This window comes from Elephas maximus, chromosome 7 (genome assembly GCF_024166365.1).
Source record: "Elephas maximus indicus isolate mEleMax1 chromosome 7, mEleMax1 primary haplotype, whole genome shotgun sequence".
Taxonomy (NCBI): domain Eukaryota; kingdom Metazoa; phylum Chordata; class Mammalia; order Proboscidea; family Elephantidae; genus Elephas; species Elephas maximus.
In genome coordinates, this window is record NC_064825.1 from 128,544,791 (window position 1) to 128,565,981 (window position 21,191).

General features: G+C 54.6%; 1 protein-coding gene across 3 annotated transcripts; it reads left to right on the forward strand.

Moving 5' to 3' along the window:
* Window positions 1-25: 25 nt before the first annotated feature.
* On the forward strand, window positions 26-15,943 carry FRMD8 (FERM domain containing 8). 3 transcript variants are annotated; one of them, XM_049892459.1, is made up of 11 exons: window positions 26-110; window positions 400-484; window positions 2,052-2,219; window positions 5,557-5,658; window positions 5,978-6,036; window positions 6,147-6,313; window positions 7,663-7,887; window positions 9,208-9,331; window positions 10,121-10,264; window positions 10,998-11,202; window positions 13,860-15,943. In XM_049892459.1, exons 2-11 carry the CDS (start codon window positions 400-402, stop codon window positions 13,976-13,978), a joined length of 1,398 nt encoding a protein of 465 aa, XP_049748416.1. In that variant the 5' UTR covers window positions 26-110; the 3' UTR covers window positions 13,979-15,943. The 3 variants fall into 3 exon arrangements, with proteins under 3 accessions (XP_049748416.1, XP_049748417.1, XP_049748418.1); XM_049892460.1 differs by having other exon boundaries at window positions 2,055-2,219; XM_049892461.1 differs by lacking the exon at window positions 2,052-2,219.
* Window positions 15,944-21,191: the final 5,248 nt, after the last annotated feature.

Sequence of the window (21,191 nt, forward strand, 5' to 3'; positions counted from 1 at the left end):
AAGCCGGAGCCCGGGTGGTAGCTCAGGCTGTGACGGGGTCGGACCCGGAGTTGGGGCCGGAGTCAGGACCGGGGCCTGGGCTGAGGCGGCGGGCGCTGCGTCCCTGCGAGGTGAGAACACAGGGACACCCTCCCTGCCCGCTCCGTATCGGAGTGCACGGTGTCCGGCCTGGGCATCCCGCGCGCGGAGCTTCAGCCCCCGCTTCTGTCACAGCCTGGACCCCCGACCAGCCCGGCCCTGACCCTGCGTCGGCCGAGGACCCCCCGTCTGCACCCTCGATCCCTCCAGCCAGCGTTGTCCAACCTCGCAGACCCAGCCCGGGAACCCCTCTTACTGTTTCAACGAGAGCTTGAGCAGCCCGCCACATCCCTGAACCCCAGTAACTCTTTCTCTCTGCAGATGGACGCGACAGAAGGCAGTGCCGGGCCGCCTGGCCCCGCGGAGCTGTCCCACCGAAGCAGCGTGTCCTCCGTGGGAGCCCGAGGTGGGTGCCTGTCCCCATTCTCCTTACCCTCCTGGGACCCAGCTCCAGGGAAGGGGCTATAGCTTGTCATCTGTTTCATTAAAGATAATCTGTCGTGTTAACAAGTGAGTTACGTCGAGATATGGATAACTCCAGGAATTCTGGCGCTGTCAGGACCTTCCTGTCTGAGTCCTGTCCTCCTGAGTCTCGTTGACCTCAAATAGCTGTGAAATCGCATGGATGGGAAGTGACACTTTGTTTTCTTTGTTTCATTTATTTTTCACAGTGTTTTGACAGCAGGGATTATTATCTATGTTTTACAGGAAGGAAACTGAACCTTAGAGGGGTTAAGTCATGGGGCACTGGAGCCCTCAGTACCCATTTCCCCCACCTGAAAAGTGGGTCTGAATTTCAGCCTCCTGGAGATTATTTAGGAGGCCTGGTGGCGCAGTGGCCAAGAGCTCGGCCGCTAACCAAAAGGTTGGCAATTCGAATCCACTGGCCACTCTTTGGAAACCCCATAGGGCAGTTGTACTCTGTCCTGTAGGGTTGCTATGAGTCAGAATCAATTCCATGGCAGCACGTTTGTTTTTTCTTTTTGGTTTTGGAGATTATATTATAATCTCTGAAGAAGGTAGCTCTTGGAGCAGGATAGACTCAGAGTCCAAAGAGCACTGCACTTATATTAATGATCCTTTGTGCCCACCCTTTCACAGGCTTCCCGTCCTTTGATTCATAGCCATGTTTTGGAGAGGGGTGTTAGCTCTATTTTACAAATGAGGCAACTGACAGGCAAACTGACTTGCGTAAGTTAGCCACCTGGCTCGTGCCAGGTTTGGGCTAGAATTTGAACCCGAGTGTGTTGGCCTCCACGCCTGTGGCTCCTTTCGGGTACCTGCTGCTCCAGAAATGGGGTTTTGACTCTGGCCGTTCTTCCAAGGCTCTCCCTGTGGCTCCAGGCTCCAAATGGGAATCTCTCAGGCTGTCCCAACAGAATGCTTGGCCTTTTGGGTTGTGCTTCCCGGGCCTGCTTAAAGCTATCCTGAAACGCCACAGTATTGAGTCTGGTGGCCTGAATGGTCTTAGGAAGTCAAGACCTGGAACTTGCTTTACCTTGTTTACATCTTAGCCTGGCCCTGAAAGGGATGGTGACTTGCCTAAGGACCCCAGCAGGTCACTGGCTCTCCCCGCCCCCCCCACCTCTTATGCTGATATTGTTTCCCTACCTGTGGAAAGCTTTTAGGGCAGAAGCACAGCAGAGAGTTGGGGGCCAGTGGTCACCCCAGTCTGAGCTGAACCTTTGGACTTTGGGGTAGGGGTTTTCTGGTCCCTGGGCTGGAGTGGCTGGGTTTCTGGGTGGTTTGAGAGTCTTGAATAAGTTCTAATAGGCATAATCTTAACAGGGTCTTTCAGGGGTGCTGGGATTCGCATACTCCTGGAGTAGACTCTGCCTCAGGCAGGGAGCCTTGGTCACCTAAGGGGCATAGTGCGGGGGCTTCTGTCCCAATGGGTGGTTGCAGGTGCCTGGTCCCTGCTGGCTGCGCCTGGACGGTGAGCCCCAGCTGACCTGGCCTGGCCTCCATCACAGCAGCTGACGTGCTGGTGTACCTGGCGGATGACACGGTGTTGCCCCTGGCTGTCGATAACCTGCCCGCACTCAGTGCCCACGAGCTACACCGCACAGTCCGCGAGGTCCTGCAGCTCCCGGACATCGCCGTGGATGCCTTTGCGCTCTGGCTTGTCTCCCCTCTCCTGGGTAAGGCGTGGCAGTGAGGCCAGCGGGGAGGTTTGGAAGGCAGTGACCAGTTTGGGAAGAGAGGGAAGTCCTGAACATCTAGCCACTGGATATTGGGAAGGCGAGACCTGGGGCTGTCCAGAGCCATCTACCCTTTTAAGAACCCAGATGCCCAGAGAGGACTCCTGGCTCCTCTGATTGCCCTCCTTTCCTTCTGCTGGTGGCAGAGGAGGGGCTGAGCCTACCCTCAGCCTTGGGTGGGGGCCCTGGGACATCGGGGAACAGGACAGTGGGGGGTTAGGGGGCAGGAGGCTTCCACATTCACTAAGACGGGATCTGTGTCTCCTCTGAACTGCATCTTGCATGCAGTTTCATCTCAGCCCATCCCCCAGCCCTATTTGCAGATGAGGACGTGGAAGTTTGGAGCAGTAGGCCGACAAAGTGGTAGGACAAGAGCAGAACCGGAGCCTGTGTGGTCACTACAGGGTTCTGAAGGACTTTGGCCCCTGGGAGGAAGGTGGTGTGTGGCCCAGGGAGCAGCCCCCTCAGGATGAGACTTTTCCCCAGGGTGGGGAAGGCAGGCAGTGGAGACACCTGAATTTCCTGTAAGGGGTTTTGGGCGGGGAGGGGGAGGCCTCTGGCCCTGCCTGGCTTCTGGCCCTGCCTTCGCCCACATTGTGCCCTTCTGGCCCCACAGAGGCAGTTCAGGCTGAGAGCCCAAGGGGAGATGGAGTAGCCATGGCATGGGCAGTGGCCCTCCAGACCCCCAGGCCCATGGTCCCTGCTGAACAGGGCCTCTGAGCCAGCTGCTCTGTCAGGAAGGGGGCCGGGAGAGAGAGGGCCACATCATGGGAAAGTGAACTGGTGTCCAGGCCTGTGCATTTTCTGAGCTGCCTTCCTCTCCATTGTAGTGAGAAAGGGGAATTGCTCCCACTGACAGAGTGAGAGAACAGCCACGGGCAACCCAGTGATGGCCTCCCCTCCTCAGGCCTCCACCCTGAGGGAGGAAATGTGGTGGGGGAGGAAGGAGCACCTCCCCCCACCCCCACCCCCAGGGCTTCCTGCTCAGCAACTGCTCTATAGCTGTTGCCCACCCTTTTCCTGCTGACCCCTCTCCTTCCCCCTCAGGGCCTTTGGTCAGGGCTGCTGGCCCCTTGGCTCTGTCTTTGGAAAGCTGGGGGGTGACATTCTCCTGTGCCAGCCGCCTGCCTGGCAGCAGGAGGCCCAGTGCCTGTTCCTCCTCCCACTTCCTCTGAGGCACTCCCTCCTCCTCACATTCCTGCTCCCCCTCTGGCAGGAGGCCTGAATGGGCTGCCTGTGTGGCCCGGTCACCCTGGGCGCCACCCTTCCAGTCCTAGAGGTCCCAGCACAAAGCCAACACCACTTTGTTCCCAGGCTGGCTTGGGGGTCTGAAAGGCCACTTTACTTTGACTTGTGCCCCTCAGAACTGGAGTCTGTGCCCCCCACTGGACCCCTGTGTGACGCAGTGACAGACGCTTCAGGGCTGAGAGCCTTTCAGGCAGGGGAGGGGGCACCAAGGGAGGAGGCATCGCCCACGGAGACACCGTTCTGGCCGGGTGTTGTGACCCAAAAAACCAAAACCTGTTGTTGTCGAGTGGATTCCGACTCATAGCAACCCTATATGACAGAGTAGAACTGCCCCATAGGGTTTCCAAGGAGCGCCTGGTGGATTCAAACTGCCAACCTTTTGGTTAACAGCAGTAGCTCCTAACTACTACGCCACCAGGGTTCTTTGGGAGGGTGTGAAATTCCATGCCATTGTCACAGCCTGGAACAGGGCTCCTGGCTCCAGGGACTATCCGTCTAGGTTGGGGGAAAGTCTGTGGGCAGGACAGCGCCATCTGGAAGTCCACGGGGCTGGGGTCAGCACAGTCCTGCTCTGATGCTGGGAGTTCTCTGTACTGCTGGGCTTCACTGTTCCAGGATTGGGGAGCCCTTGCCCTAGGGTGCCACCCTCTCCCCAGTATGTGACCAGTTACCTTACTCGGTTCTCAAGTGGGCACAGAGCCCCCTGCTGCCAGCCAAGTCTAGATGCTGGGAGTTCTTGGAGCTCATGACCAGACTTCAGAGAGGGTCCAAGAGACACAACTGTCCTCTCACTTTAGCCACTAACTCTGTGACCTTAGGCAGTCACTGTCCTTCTGTGGCCTCAGTTTCCCACCGCAAAGTGGATGATGTATAAGGCGCCTATCTCTGAGGACCCCAGCAGAAGGGGTGGACGTGGTGGTGTTGATGAGGGGGTCGCTGAGGTGGAGAAGCCAACTTGGAGGCCGTGCCTGCCGTTTTGGCTTAAGGTCAGGGTCCAGACAGACGGAGTGGCCCAAAGAACAGGACCCTTGGAGTCAGGCTGGCAGGAAATGCTCAGACGCACTCAGGCCCCAGCCTTGAAAACCCTATGGAGCAGTTTTACGCTGCACAGGTGGTTCTCCGTGAGTCAGAATCAACTCAGTGGCACACAACCACATGTGGTTCCAGGCCCATCATACCATCACCCCCAGCATCTTTCATCAGCCACAGCCTCAGCTCCAGCCCAGCCTGGGGCCTGTCGTGAGCAGTCAGAGGCTGGCTCTGCAGGGAGCTGGACCCCCCTCTCACTTGCTGTGTGACTTTTTAAAATTTAGCCCGTTAACTTCATTTGCAGTATTACTTAGCTCTTAAAAGTTCTTTTTGTGTCTGTATGTGTGCGCTTTAGGCGAAGGTTTACAGAGCAAGTTAGTTTCTCATTCAACAATACACATATTGTTTTGTGACACTGGTTGCCAACCCCATGATATGTCAACACTCCCCTTCTCGACCTTGGGTTTCCCCATTACCAGCCTTCCTGTCCCCTCCTGCCTTCTCATCCTTGCCCCAGGCTGGTGTGCCCATTTAGTATCTTTTTGTTTTATGGGCATGTCTAATTTTTGGCTGAAGGGTGAACCTTAGGAGTGACGTCATTACTGAGCTATAAGGGTGTCCGGTGGCCATCCTCTTGGGTTAGAAATTTTTTCTACATTTTTCTCCAGTTCTGTCCAGGATGCCCTATTCTGACCCCTGTCAGAGTAGTCAGTGGTGGTAGCTGGGCACCATCTGGCTGTGCTGGGCTCAGTCTGGTAGAGGCCGTGGTAGATGTGGTCCATTAGTCCTGTGGGCTCATCTTTCCCTTGTGTCTTTGGTTTCCTTCCTTCTCCCTTGCTCCGGATGGGGTTACTGTGGGAATGCATGTAAACCACTTGAACTGGCCTGCGTGCCTGGTGCCGTGACTGCTGTCCTTGTTGCTGTCATTCATGGCAGTGAGTAGGGGTGGTGGGAGGACTGGTCTGAGGCTACATGTGCCACTGGCCCTCTCATCCTACAGAGGTACAGCTGAAGCCCAAGCACCAGCCCTACAAGTTGGGCCGCCAGTGGCCGGAGCTGCTACTGCGTTTCACTGATGCCCCGGACGAAGACCTGGCCATGGGTCAGTGCCACCGTCGGCCTTCCCAGCTCCAGGGCCCTCCCAGGGTGGTCAGTCCTGGGTCTGGAACACTGACTGCCATTGAGACTAGGCTCCTGTTGACAGGGAGGACTGCCCTGGCAGAGGACAGGGCCGGCATCTCCCTTGGGCTCCAGCGGCCACTTCTGGCAGAGGGAAGGGCCCCTAAAGGGAGCCCAGGAGATGGGGTGGGCTGGGAGGGGCTGTGAAGGGTGAGAGTTGGGGCCTGGGGAGTGGGCCAGTCAGGGCGGCGGGCAGGGCCAGCTGAGCAGGAGCCTGGTGGTGACCCAGCCCCTCTCCCCAGACGAGCCTTCCCTGCAGTTCCGAAGGAATGTGTTTTTCCCCAAGCGACGGGAGCTACAGGTGAGACGTAAGCAGTACCCCCAGGTCTGGTGCCTGTGCCCAGCACCCCTTGCCCCACCCACTCGTGCCTGGCCCAGCCCAGCTGAGCAGCCCCCCTGCCCGGCCCGCAGATTCGCGACGAGGAGGTCCTACGGCTGCTCTATGAGGAGGCCAAGGGCAACGTGCTGACTGCGAGGTACCCGTGTGACGTGGAGGACTGCGAGGCCCTGGGCGCCCTGGTGTGCCGTGTGCAGCTCGGGCCCTACCAGCCCGGCCAGTCTGCTGCCTGCACCCTGAGGTGAGGGACAGTGCGGCCCAGGTGGGGGACTCATCCTTGGATGCCAGGTGGGGCAAGGGGTGCGGGCCCAGTCCTGGATGGGCCCTGACATGCGTTGTGTGGCCTTGGGGCCTCACTCCTCCTCTTGGCTGACGGTGCTGGGCAGTGGGGAGACTTGGGTGAAGTGGTGGTGAGCAGAGTCTATATCCTGAGAAGTCCTGGATCCTGTCTGGGGTCAGGAGGGGCCTGAGATTATTCTTTGGTGCCACAGCCAGGGGACCGACCACAGTGACTTCCAGTCACCAGTGACATTCGGGCTTAGTGCAGGGCTGTGGGCTGTGGGGCCCTTCCTCAGAAGCTCCAGCCTGCCACTACCCACTTCCACCCTCTCCTGAAAAGCTGTGCCTTTTTCCGTGCAGTTGCCTGTGCCTATCCTCTCTGGCAGCTTGGAGGAGGCACTCTGGTGGTGTCCCGGGTGGACAAATGGCTGCTGGCCAGGAGGGAGGCAGGGCCAGGCCTTGTGGGGCACCCCACTGGAGGATGCAATTGGCTGTGGCAGGACTTGTGAGTGGGTGCGGGGGCGGTGAGGAAGACAAGATCAGGTTTCAGAGGAGCTGGAGGGATGAGGGAGGGTGCTGCAGACCCCAGGCAGGGCAACTGGAGCAGCAGGAGGAGCAGAGCCAGGGAGCACTTCAACAGTGATCCCAGGCTGGTTGAGAAGCAACAGGGCTGGGCAGACTGTGAGCAGGCAGGGAGCAGGGCCAGCTGGGCTGTCATTGTTGGGCCTCCTGGGTCTGCTCTTGAAGAGTGTCATCATGCTTGAGGGTCATGGTAACTGGCACTCTGGGCAGGTAGTGGGGGATGTTACTCCCCCCCACCCACTTTACAGATGGGGAAACTGCCACAGCCTGGTCATAGGGTGGGCTGTGCTGCAGGCTGGCAGTCAGACTCCAGAGCCTGCCCTTAGGCGAAGGGCTGGTATTTGAACTACAACTGTCTTTATCTGGTGCCTGTGCCTCCCCTCCTGGGCCCCTTACCTGGTTTCTGGCCCAGAAGCAGCTTGTATGTCCCCTTCCCTTGTCCAGGCCTGCCTCCACCTTCTCTTTGTGGGATGAGCCCTCCTGCCCGCCAGCCCACACCGCTCCCAGAGCTCTGGGTTGAGTGGGACCGCAGCAGTGGGCGTCTCTGTGGTCAGGGCAGGGAGGGCCCTCAGGATCCCTGCTGGGCGGGGGAGGGCTGCGCTTCTGCCCTGCGGCTCTGCTTGTCTGCCCCATGGGCATGACACCCGGCCCTGAGGCCTTCAGCACCTCCAGCCAAGCGCCTGCCCTGCATTGCCCCTCCTCATGCTGAGCATCCATCTTCATCCTCAGGGAGAAGCTGGACTCCTTCCTCCCTGCCCACCTGTGTAAGCGGGGCCAGGGCCTCTTTGCTGCCCTCCGGGGCCGTGGGACCAAGGCTGGGCCTGGCGAGCAGGGCCTGCTGAATGCCTACCGTGAGGTGAAAGAAGTGGTCGGCAGTGACGGTGAGGGGGAGAACCCCCTGAGCATCCACTATCGCGCCTACCTCTTCAAGTGCCACGAGCTGCCGTTCTATGGGTGAGCACCCCCAGCCACCCACCAGCACCGGACCCCGCCCACCAACACCAGGCCACCATCCCTTATCAGGCTGCCACAGCTGTGGGCTCTCCTCTGTCCCCTTCAGCCCAGCAATCTGTCCTTGGCCCTTACTAACTCCAGCTGAGCTCCAGCCCTCACGTGAGGCAGTGCTTCGGCCCCACCACCTCAGGCCCCAAGCTGAGCACCCAGCCTCCTCTCCTCTTCTTTCTCAGGCTGGGACACCTCTGATGAGCTCTCTCCTTCCACCTGCCATAGCTACTGGGTAACTGGGCCTGGGGGCCTTCCCTCTGACCAGCCGTCACCCATAAGGCTAGCACTTAATGCGGAGCACTTGGCACCAACTGTGTGCCTGATAGTTGTCTAGGCACTTGGGGCTCCTCGGTGAACCAGGGAGACCTGATCCCTGGCCTAGAGAAGCAGATATTCTAGTGGAGAGAGAGAGACAGTAAGCAGTGGAGGGAATGAGTAAGCCACGTGTTATCTCAGCAGGTACCAGGTGGTATGGGAAAAAGTGGAGCACAGTAGGACAGATGTGGGGGCTTGCAGTTTTCAGTGGTATAGTCAGAGGAAGTGTCACTGGAAGGTGCTATTTGAGCAGAGACTGGAAGGTAAGGAGTGACACATGAGGACGTGGGGGAGAGAGTTCCGGGCAGAGAAGACAGCTGTCTCCACGAGGCCCTCCACGAGGCCCAGCCGTGTCCAGAGCAGAGCGAGCTGAGGGGAGAGCTGTAAGGGGCGGAGCTGGAGGTGACGGGAACAGGTCTTGTAGGGATCTGTGAGCCTCCATGAGGACGTCAGCTTTGACTCTGAACGAGATGAGAACCACTGCCGAATGTTGGATGGAGGTGCAGGATCTAACTATGGTGCTCGCTTGGCCAGGGGTGAGAATGGGAGGGGAGGGGTGGCACAGTGACTAACTGGAGTTCAAGGAGGGACAGAGGATGTGGCAGGGGCAAGAGGCACAGGAAAGGAGACATGATGGGTGGGTTGGCATCCCAGGGCACTGTACCACTCCTGGTCCCATTGTCCAGCCCCAGAGCTGCTTCCCTGGGCAGCCCTGAATCCACCTCGTGTTTCCCGAGCAGGCCCAACCTTGGTGCTGCTCCTGCTTCACAAAATATCTGTGCCCTGTGGACAGACTCTCAGTTCCCAAACAACCTAGGTTTCTCAGGGGCCCAGGACAGCCTGGCCCAGAGCAGGCTTCTTCCCTGGGCCTTCTGGGTAGAGCTGAATCAGGACCCTTTGGGTCATTTGTTCTTGGGGCTGGTGGGTAGGGCTGACATTAGGTCCCCTCCCCAGGTGTGCCTTCTTCCACGGCGAGATTGACAAACCAGCCCAGAGCTTCTTGCACCGGGGCGGGCGTAAGCCAGTGACCGTGGCCATCAGTCTGGAGGGCGTGCATGTCATCGACTGCCGGGAGAAGGTGCCACCTCTGGCTTCCCCGCAATGGGCCTAGGGAGGGCCTTCATGGGAGGAAGGGCCCATGGTTGGCCCTGGGGACAGGAGCGGGTGGACCATCTGGGAGGGGCCTGCCGTCATCCAGAGGTTTCCCTGGCTGTGTCCTGGGATCAGTTTTCTGCCCAGTGTGCTGAGGGGGGCGGGGTGAGGCTACAGCTGGAGTTTCCACTCTTAAGTGGAAGGAGGCTCCTGGGGCCTGGCTGCTCAGCATGGAGACCGCCTGGTAGTTTTCTAGAAAAGCCCCACGACGGACCCCGGTTGGGGCAACCCAGCCCTTAGTCGGCCAGCTCCTGCTTCTCCTCAGCCCAGCACTGGGCAACTGGCTCGGCTCCCGCCTGCCTGAGTAGCAGCTTCTCTGTGCCTAGGTGGGAGTCTCCTTGTAAGTCAGGAGGGGTTTTGGTCGACTCTGCTTATCCCCAGAGAGGGGTTCAGCCCTTGCAGGTTGTCTGTGCCCCACATGCCGGCCCCACCTGATCTCTGGAAAAGGCCCCTTCCCCATCTTCCTCTTCTACCCCATGTGGCTTTCCCAGCTGTAAGGGGCGGTGTTGGGTAGGAACCTGCCTTCCTGGAGCACAGTCCCCTTTGAGGGTCTGAGGAAAGCTGGGGTCCCCTCCTTAGAGAAAGGCATGAATGAGCCTAGACTCCATCTTGGAGGTCAACATCCTGGCCAGGTGTTTACTCTGGTGGCAGCCAGGTGGGGTGGGGGGCAGGCTTCTGCTCACCAGAGTCCAAGCCTCACTCTGCCTCCCACCAGCACGTTCTGCTGGGCCTGCGCTTCCAGGAGCTGTCATGGGACCACACTTCCCCCGAGGAGGAGGAGCCTGTGCTGTGGCTGGAGTTTGATGGGGAGAGCGAGGGCATGCCTGTCAACAAGCTCCTCAAGATCTACTCCAAGCAGGTAGCGGGTGGGGCGCTCAGGGCTCCCATCAGGGCAAGCTGACTACGGGAGGCTCCAGGCCTCTGGCTCTCTGCAGCAGGGAGGGGGTAGGGGGCTGCGTGGGGGCCGAGGGAGGATGGAAACCTGAGCGCCTACTGACCTGGAGCAGCCTGGGCGAGTGTGAGTACTGGTCTGGAGGCTCCATACCAGGTGGCAGTGTCAGCAGCAGCTGCCGTTGGAGCATTTGTCCACTGAGGGTTTGCGCAATGGTTGGGCTGTTTCAGTACCATCTCCTCCATCCTCACAGCCCCTGTGAGCTCAGTTCCTCTGTCTCCCTCATCCATTCACTCAGCACGTTTTATTCAGCACCTCACCAGCCCACCTCACCTCAGGGCCCTCCTCTTACCCTGCTTGGGTCACAGGGGAGAGGGCAACCCTCTTCCATCAGAGGCCCCTCGCCACTGTTTAGGCTGTCCCTCTGCCGTCTCCTTTCTCCAAACCCCCATTTTGGAAAACACGTCTTCCTCTCCCGCCACCACCTGGGGTCTCCAGACACTTCAGAGCCTGAGCTCTGGTGCACGTTCCCTCTTTCCTTCCTTTCTTGGGTGAATGGTGTTTGTTTCCACACTGCCTCCCCCCAGAGGGCAAGGAGCTATCTGTGGCTGGTGCACCCCATTCAGCAGCGGGTACAGAATGGCTGGGCTTGGGCCTGCCCACCCACTAGGCCTCACGCAGGCCCCTCTCTGCTCCCCAGGCCGAGCTGATGAGCAGCCTCATTGAGTACTGCATCGAGCTGAACCAGGCTGTGGAGCCCGCTGCCCCCCAGGACAGTGGGTCTGGCCCCACCTCGGCCCCAGGTGCCTCGCCGCCTCCCACACAGCGGCCCAAGCTACTGAGGCAAGGCAGTGTGGTGTGCAGCCGGATCCAGCATCTCTCCACCATTGACTATGTGGACGATGGTGAGCAACCCTTTGTGTGTGTGTGAACGCACACTTGTACCATGGGGAGCTCTGGGGCGGAGGGAAGAGCAGAGCCATTCTAGGCCCAGGGTGCCTTAGGCGCCACCCTGCAGGATCTTGGCTGAGAGAAGAGAGGGCTGAGCTCTGGGAGCCACGATTGGAGGCCCCGGCCCCAGGCTGTAACAGCCCTTCCTGTCCCTTCTCACTGTTGTATCCCCAAACGTGCTCACGGGGGCATCATCCAGAATGATGGGAAACGAGAAACCACCCAATGCCTGTAATAAAGGAGTGGGCAGACAAATTGTGGAGCCACGTCCTGTGGATTTCAGTGCAGCTGGTAAAGTGTGAGGCCCTAAATGCCATGTGGTGGAGGCCCTGTGTGGTGCAGACGGCTAACACGCTCAGCTGCTAACTGAAAGGTCAGAGGTATGAGCCCACCCAGGGGCACCTTGGAAGAAAGGCCTGGCAGTCTACTTCCAAAAAATCAGCCGTTGCAAATCCTATGGAGTGCGGTGCTACTCTGACACACGGGGTCACCATGAGTTGGAATAGACTCGACAGCAACTGGAAAATGCAATGTGGTACCTTGGATTGGAACCTGAAACAGACAAACAATAGTGGGAAAACATGAAATTGAAGCCTGTCATTTGGTTAATAATGTTATACCAATGTCAATTTCTTCGTTTTGACAAACGTACCAGGTAACGTATTACATAAGGGAAACCTGGGGAGGCATAGGAGCCGTGATGACACAGCGGTTAAGAGCTCAGCTGCTAACCAAAAAAAGGTCAGCAATTCAAATCCACCAGCCACTCCTTGGAAACCGAATGGGGCAGTTCTACTCTGTCCTATAGGGTTGCTATGAGTCAGCGGCAATGGGTGTGGTCTGGGGAGGGGTACATGGGAATTGGCTGTACTACCTTCACACCTTTCCTGGCAATCTAAAATTATTGCAAAACACGTTTGTTTTTTATGTGATAACAAAGGGCTGTGTTACAACAGCATGATGTCTACAAAAGAATGCTGAATTAAAAGATCCGGTAACGGGACAACACGCGTAACGTGTGAATCTGTTCGTGTGTACGGAGGGCGAGACCGCAACTGTGATCAGTTTCTGTGACTCATATTTTTTTCTTTGTACTTCTTTATATCATTTAAATGTGCTACAATAAGTGTCTCATTTTTATAATCATAAAAAGAAGTAATTCTCTGTAACATACTCTAAACCACAGTAGCAATGTTGCCATGTTATATCTCTAAAGTGGCTGGAGCAGTCATTTTCACCCGGTCCCTTAGTGCCAGGTGTTGTAGCTCATTTCTAGTTTTCAGCTAGTATTAACAATGTACCCAGGGCTAAATCCTTCATTGGAACCTGAGATGTTTCCTCCAGGTAAATTCCTAGAGATGGAGTTCCTGGGTCAAAGCGTGTGCACATTTCAAGGCTTTTGCTATTTATCACCTTCCAGAATGGTTTTGCCTTCTAAGGTTCCTGGGTGGTGCCAGCAGTTAACAAACTCAGCTACTGACTGAAAGGCTGGAAGTTTGAGTCCACCCCAGAGACATGTCAAAAGAAAGGCCTGGCAATCTACTTCAGAAGAATCAGCCCTGGAAAACCCTAGGGAGCACAGTTCTACTCTGACACACATGGGGTCACCATGAGTTGAAACCAGCTCGTTGAAAACTGGTACCTGACTTCCTCACCCACAATGGGTTTTATCATTCTGAGAGGTGTTTGGGTTGGCATATGAAGACCAGAGAAGTTGGAACATTTTTATGTGCTTTATCATTTATATTTTCTTCATGAATTCCTGTTCATATCTTTTGCTTATTTTCCTTCCGTTTGAGGGTTTTTTTTTTAATTAACATCTTACATTATTAATATGGTATATTTATTCAATTAATGAGCCAATTTTGATACATTGTTATTAACTAAAGATCATAGTTTATTTAGATTGTCTTAGTTTTTCCCTAGTGTCCTTTTTCTGTTCCAGGATCCCACCCAGGCCACCATATCACGTTTAGTTTTCATGTCTCCTTAGCCTCTTCTGGGCTGTGACAGTTTCTCAGACCTTAGCAGTTTTGAGGAGGACTGGATCAGGTGTATTGTAGGAGGCCCCTCAGCTGGGATTTGTCGCACATCTTTCCCATGATTAGACTGGGGTTAGTGGTTTTGGGGAGGAAGACCACAGAGCTGCCATTTTCATCACTTCAAGAGTACATACTATCAACGCAATGTATCGGTGCTGATGCTGACTTTCGTCACTTGGCTTGGTATTTTTAACTTGTCAGGGTCTTTTTATCTTAAGGGGGCTCACTTTTAGTCACTTGTAGATATTGCAAGTATTTTGTTTCCTTGGTCTATTTTAAATAAGTTTAAGAGAAGCTCCTCAGACCCCACAGCCAGCCAACATCGAACGCAAACCTGTTGCCCCTGATTTGTGAGGCTGGCCACAGGCCCGTCCATGCTGTCATGGGGGCACAGTGTTGGGAGGGGGACTGAGGGTCAGAAAGATGGCAGGAATGAAGGGGGGTGCTCAGATGAATGGGCTCTAGAAGGAGCCGTCCCATTGGAGCCAGAACCCAGGCTTCCCTGGGGCCCAGGCCCCTTCACCTCAGGGAAAGCCGCTTCTCAGTGCATTTCTCTTGTTCCCTCACAGGCAAGGAGATCAAGCGGGTGAAGCCAAAGCGCACCACGTCCTTCTTCAGCCGGCAGCTCTCCACAAGCCAGGGGAGCTACAACATGGTGCAGCCAACCGACAGCCTGGAGCAGGGCTGAGGGCGGCAGCTCAGACAGAAGAGGGTACATGGAGCCCCCCAGGACCTGGCCTTGCCCTGTCCTCTCTGAGGGACAGGTGGGCCGAGTTAGTCCCCGAAGGTGTGTGTGCATGGGGGGCACCCCTGTTGCTCAGAGTCTGCAGGTGTTTCAGACCATGGACCAGGGACTTTGGGCCAGGGCCGATGCCGGGGCCTGTAGAGTCGGCAGTTGGGCCTCCCCTCGGGACCCCTCATACAGGCCCCCTCCTTTCCCTGAACTCTGGACCCAGCCACCCGCTTCTACCCACAGACCTCCTTTGTTTCCCTCTCAAGATGGACAGTGTCCCCTGCTCTGAAGTGCCTGCTGCTATCTCACCCGGTGGCATCTCCGGTGACAGGTTGCCGAGGACAGGCCTTGGGACCTGCAGGTCCGGTCTGTGCCTTTGGTCCTTCCCCTGGACTTTGGTGACATGTCCCCACATTCCTTCTGCTGGCATTCCACCCCACACTGCCAGGCTGGGCCATGCTCTGGGAGGCAGGGGAGGGGCCTCCCTCAACTGAACTGCAGCAGAAACTGAGATGATGAGGGACACTCCCACACCCTCCCTGGTTGGACTGGTTCTTGGAACCATGGCCCCAGGCACACTGGGTCCCTGTGTCTCCTGGGCTGGGGGTGCTCTGCTGGGACTGGCAGGAGGGGTCAGGGCCCGACTCAGGTGGAACCCTCAGTCTCGCAGGCATGAGATTTTCTAGCCAGAAGGAAAATGCCTTTTGTGACATCTTTGCGCTGGGGGTGGGGGGTATCCTGTGGAAGAACAAGCCTACCAGCCTCACTCCCTGCTCTGTGGAAAGCTTCCAGAAGACCCTTTAGCCTGGGCGGCTCCCTTTACCGAACCACCCAATCCCATCATTTCTCCCGTGGTGTTCTGGGTCTTGGTTTTTTTTTATCTGCTTTGATTCCATGAAGCTGGTGAGCTCTGGGTCAAATCAAGAAAACAGCCCTTGTTTACCTCAGAGCCACTGGCTTGTCTTCAAAGACGTTGCCGGGGATTTCCAGACAGCCTCTCCATCTGGCCTGAGGCCTGAGCCAGCTGTGTATGGGATGTCCCGGCAACTGGAGACCATCTCATCTTAAGTATGTTATAAAAGGAGATTTGATGTGGGTACTTGGCTTTTCCCATCTTTGTCCTCCTGGCCACACTGGCTCTGGGTCTTCCCAGATGAGCCGACGGTGAGAGGAGGGCTCTCCTAGCTTGCACTGAGGTGGGTACTGCTGTACTGGCAGCTCCCAGCTGCTTCCTGGGCCTTCCCACCGTAAGGAGGCAGAGCCTGGGTCAGCACGGGGCTTTACTTTGTCTTCCCCTCCCAATGGTAAACCAGCGTGGGAAAGGAAATGGGAGCCAGCAGGCACTCCAAGGCCAAGAGCCCATTAGTACCCACTTGTCTGTCATGTGAACACTCCAGGTGTTTGAGGCAGGCTGGCCTCCCACAGCAGGGACTTTGTTGTTTGTCATATCAGATCAGTAAAGGAGAGGCTGGTGAGGTGTTCCCAGCTGTTTGGAATGTCCCCGCCGGGGAGCGGGAGCTAGTTGCCACATCTTGTCTTCCTTCTTGGAGTTGTTTGACCCACTGAGAGCTGCCCAGCCCAGTTCTCCTGGCACCTCCAGCCCTGTCATCTTGGTCCCACTGACTGTTGATTCCAGGCAAATCTCTTATCTGATGGGCGGCAGGGGTGTGTGTATGCGTGTGTGCGCATGTGCGCATGTTTGTTTACACCCGTGTGCAGATGACGGGGTTTTTACTGTACTGCCTCTGTCTCCTGTTTTCTGACCATCCATTGTGCCTTAACCTTTTCGCCTGCCCTTTGGGACAAAGCAGGATTTTACTAAATGCCCTTGAATAGTCTCATTCTTTTGTATCATGTGATTCATTCATAATAAAATCTGTTTCCAGCAAACCCAGGGAGGTTTATGATCTGAAATGAGGTGTGCTCACTACAGACTGGTTGTTTCTATTAGCTCTGCATTGTAGGAGCCCTGGGGCTCTCCAGACCAGATGCTGATGGGCCCAGAGTCAAGTTTTCTCATTCAGGCAGTTTGTCAGGGGCTACAAGGGTGAGAGGGTATGAGGGGTTTTGGGTTCCTGGCAGGAACCAAGTGGGGGTGCTCCACAGGGAAGCGGGGAGCCAGAGCTGATGGCAGACGTGGCTGTAGCCTGTGACCCTTCGGGAACCACTGCCACCCCTATCCCAGCCTGTAGGGTCAGCGTTTGTCCTCACACGGGGAGCTTGGGCCCATGAGCACTGTCAGGGCCCCTCTGTAGCACCTCGGCTGGTGCCCCACCAGGGGAGCTGGGAGGACCCAGAGGAGGTCTGGGGCTCCTGGGCACTGGGCCTGGCTGCGAGGTGGTTTGCTCCCACAGATCCTGTTGTCTGTGTGAGAGAAATGATAGTGTCATACCCGCCTTCCTGACACTGTGGGCCTGCAGGAAGCGGTGGAAGCAGTGATAACCACAGCCCTTGGCCCTGCTGCATGGGGGTCAGGTCACACTGTGAAAGTGTCCGGAGATGGATGAGCAAGTCTGTGTCCTTGCAGCAGGGTGGTCCTGGAACAAGCCTGTTGGGATCCAGGGCGATGAGTTGTGCCTCATCCTCTGTGGTCCCGGAATCCTGGGACTTAACTGGCCTTGTGGCCTAGTGACTCCATTTTTTGACCTTTAAAAAAAAAAAAATTAAGATGGGTATAATAATACTCATGTACAGGGTTGTTCCACAACTCGTCCCGTCTTTGGTCACCAGTGTTCAGTGCGTCAAATCTATTCTTCAGATGGTCTCTAAATTCAGGTGGGATATACTCAAGGTCATATTTTGGCTCTCGTGGACTTGCTCTGATTTTCTTCAGTTTCAGCTTGAACTTGCATATGAGCAATTGATGGTCTGTTCCACAGTCGGCCCCTGGCCTTGTTCTGACTGATGATACTGAGCTTTTCCATCGTCTCTTTCCACAGATATAGTCAATTTGACTTCTGTGTGTTCTATCTGGCGAGGTCCATGTGTATAGTCACCCTTTATGTTGCTGAAAGAAGGTATTTGCAATGAAGAAATCGTTGGTCTTGCAAAATTCTGTCCTTCGATCTCCAGCATTGTTTCTATCGCCAAGGCCATATTTTCCAACTACTGATCCTTCTTCGTTTCCAACTTTCGCATTAAAATCACCAGTAAAAGGATTGGAGGAAGACTCATTAACAACCTGCATTATGCAGATGACACAACCTTGCTTGCTCAAAGTGAAGAGGACTTGAAGCACTTACTAATGAAGATCAAAGACTACAGCCTTCAGTGTGGATTGCACCTCAACACAAAGAAAACAAAAATCCTCACAACTGGACCAATGAGCAACATCATGATAAATGGAGAAAAGGTTGAAGTTGTCAAGGATTTCATTTTACTTGGATCCACAATCAACAGCCATGGAAGCAGCAGTCAAGAAATCAGAAGACACACTGCATTGGGTAAATCTGCTGCAAAGGACCTCTTCAAAGTGTTGAAGAGCAAAGATGTCGCCTTGAAGACTAAGGTGTGCCTGACCCAAGCCATGGTATTTTCAATCACATCATGTGCATGTGAAAGCTGGACAATGAATAAGGAAGACCGAAGAAGAACTGACGCCTTTGAATTGTGGTGTTGGCAAAGAATATCGAATATACCATGGACTGCCAGAAGAACGAATAAATCTGTCTTGGAAGAAGTACAACCAGAATGCTCCTTAAAAGCAAGGATGGCGAGACTGCGTCTTACATACATACTTTGGACATGTTGTCAGGAGGGATCAGTCTCTGGAGAAGGACATCATGCTTGGCAAAGTACAGGGTCAGTGGAAAAGAGGAAGACCCTCAATGAGGTGGATTGACACAGTGGCTGCAACAATGGGCTCAAGCATAACAACGATTGTAAGGATGGCGCAGGACCGTGCAGTGTTTCGTTCTGTTGTGCATAGGGTCGCTATGAGTCGGAACCGACTCGACGGCACCTAACAACAACAACAGGGTTGTTGGGGTGGATTGGTGTCTGGCCTAGAGTAAGCACTTAATAGGTGCTAGCTATTTTCATCATCTCTAATATCTCTGCCTAGAAAGCTGGCAGGGACAGCAGGCCACATGAGAGGCAGGGGTCTGCTGATGGCACACCCTCTCCTCAGCGTGGGTCCTGGCGGTCCAGAACCCCTTCCTCTAACCCAGACCATTGCCATCTGGTGAGTGTCCGATCCCTGCTCTCTAACAAAGTACCACTAACAGTGGATTATAACAACACAAATTTGTTACCATACCTGTCCAGGTCAGCAGTGTGACATGGTCTCACTGGGCTACAAAGTGTCAGCAGGGCCCTGTTCCTTTCGGACATTCTGGGGTAGAGTCCATTTCCTTCCTTTTTCCATCAGAGTGCCAGGCACTGGGGCCCGTGGCCAGGTGAGCAGGGACAGGTGCCTGATATTCAAAGGCTCGGGGGTTGACTTAGGCCCTCCCCTCTTCCAAGGCCAGGAGGAGCTTTTGCCCCAGGCTGGCCATCTTCATAGCTCCCACCTGGGCTCTGCCTGGGCCGAAGCCAGCCCCCACCTCCAGACCACCTCGCTGTGCCCTCTTCACCCTCCTGGGCCCTGTTCAGCCTTCATTGGTTGGCCCAGGTGTTCCAGGTGTAGGCAGGGTGGGGAACCAGCAGCCCCTGGAAAAGACCACATGCACTGGTGGGCTGCGGGGGGTAGGGGGGAGACAGGGCTCTTGGGAGGCTCCTCAGGATTCTGTGGATACCGGAGCCTGTGACCCAATTCCAGGTACCCTTGAGATGCCCAAAATGGGGACTGGGGGGGGAGGAGCCCAACTGGGAGCCCCATCCCCCTGAGGGAGCCCTGCTCTGTGTCCCCTCAGAGTCAGCTTCCGGGTCTGTGAAGCACTTTGCTCCCTGTTCTTCCACATACATCCGTTGGGCCGCATCATGGGCACCCCGAGGTCAGGGCCCTGGTTTACACACCCCTGTGAGATGGCACCAGCTCAGCCTCAAGCCCAGCGCAAGCGTGTGGCCAGCAACTGACTTCCCGGAGTGAGGGAAGCGACATAAACTCCAGTTCCCCCAGACCTTTCCACCCACCCACACCCTGCTAGCTCCCTGGGCCTCCAAAACCAGCCACAGGGAAACTTCCAGGCCCCCCAACACACATCACCCTCCCCCGTACTCCCTCCCCTGCACCTCCTCCCCACACAGGCACTCCTGGGCCTGAGGTGATTCACCTGGGATCTGAGAAGATTCCGGTGTCAGGGCCCCACCTTTGCACAAGCCCCTTCTAAGGCCTCTTGAAGATCCCTTCTCTGCCACCCTGTGGCCAGAAGTCATCTGTCTTGAGTGCCACTCTCTATCCGAGAATGGGGCAGTCACCCCTGCTCCCTGAGGTTGTGGGCGACAGGCGACAGATGTGTCTGTAGCCTGCCATGGCTTCATTTGTATGTCATTATGTCAGCTCACTTACTCGCTGGCTCCCATGTGTTCTAGAGGTCCTTTCCAGGTGTCCTTCGTCCTCACCCTAACAGTGTACTGTCTTGGTCTTCTTAAGGGCTTTTTAATGCATCAAAGGTTGTTATATTAAAATACAGGTGCCTGTCGGAAGAAAGCCCTGACAATCTACTTCGGAAAAATCAGCCTGACGGAGCACAGTTCTACTGTGACACACATGGAGTCAATGTGAGTCGGAATCTACTCCACTTGACAGCTGGTTTGGTCCACTTGACAGCTGGTTTAGTGCTGACAGAAAGCATGGGCAGGTCTATGATCGTGTATCTTAAAGAGAGGAGACTAGAACAAAGATAAAGCTGCAGTTGGTAAAGAAGCAACCGTTCCTCACTGTGGCCAAGAGAAGAAGTGTTTGGTATTTTGTGTGTGACACACTGACCTTGTTTTTTTTCTGTACTTTGACAAAATTAAATAGCGGTGTGCCCATCCCCTTCCTTTTCCCTTGCAATCCGTTTGTCAAGAAACCATGTCTTTATCCTATGGAGTCTCCTAGAGCCTGGGTTTTACTGATTACTTTTGCTTTAATATATATCTTTGTCCTACATGTTTCTGTAGATTAGTAGTTAGATCTAGAGAACTGAACACTTTCAAGCTCAGTTATTCTTTGGCAAAACTATAAAAGGTGTTTTTATCTCCATAACATACAAAAATTCAACATGAACACAAGAACAGACACAGAAAGATAATTTCCATTTCGGCGTCAGCCATGCCAATAACACACGCAAAGTTACTTTAGGTGATAAATCGGCACCAACGTCATTATAAATAAAAGTAAAACTCTGGCACTGAGATGGCAGGGTAGTAGTTCCTCATTCAGCTGTCCCAAAATATGACCGTGTTGACTTTTTCTTAGATTATTATAGAAATGAATAAAATTGGAAAATTCTGTTGAAGCTGGAGACCTTTGAGACTGTCTAGTGTCTACTGATTGTAATATCAGCCTTTGTTATTAAATATACTAGGCTATTCTTAGGTGCTCAAATACTGTAACTTTTTGTTGTAATGATCTTTATTTCAGTATTGGCATAAATCTGAATTCTAATTTATTTACATTTTGAGTTGCACCCAGGAAAATTCTAACAAAAATCAAACAAAATTGAACTTATTTGAATACATTCTGAACACTTCCCTATTTAAAACCCAGTCAAGTACATCCATGTACATATACAGGTTTGGCGGTGGATATTTCTACATATATATTTGTATGTGCTGCATGTGTATTCACATATGTAATAGAGCACACAGGGGGTACAGTCAAGGAAGCTTCCTAGACACAACCAAACACCTCACGGGACTGAGTTACCGGGCTTAAAGGCTAGGGACCATAGTCTCAGGGGACATCTAAGTCAATTGGCATAACATAGCTTCATAAAGACAGTGTTCTACATCCTACTTTGGTGAGTAGCATCTGGGATTTTAAAAGCTTGCAAGCAGCCATCTAAGTTAAAACTATTGGTTTCTTTCCATCTGGTCCAAAGGAGCATGAAGAAAACCAAAAACTCAAGGAAGTAATTAGTTCAGAGGACTAATGGACCATAGGAACCACAGTCTCCACTAGCCTGGGACCAGAAGAACTAGGTAGTGCCTGGCCATCACTACCGACCACTCTGACCAGGATCACAATGGAAGGTCCTGGTTAGAATGAGAAAAAAATGTAGAATGAAACTCAAATTCACAA

Bases quoted from the DNA above. Each gene is read 5' to 3' on its own strand.
- FRMD8 (XM_049892459.1), top strand. From the start codon at position 400: ATGGACGCGACAGAAGGCAGTGCCGGGCCGCCTGGCCCCGCGGAGCTG. The intron at 5,659-5,977 runs GTCAGTGCCACC...CCCTCTCCCCAG, and splicing joins GGACGAAGACCTGGCCATGG to ACGAGCCTTCCCTGCAGTTC. The intron at 6,314-7,662 runs GTGAGGGACAGT...CTTCATCCTCAG, and splicing joins TCTGCTGCCTGCACCCTGAG to GGAGAAGCTGGACTCCTTCC.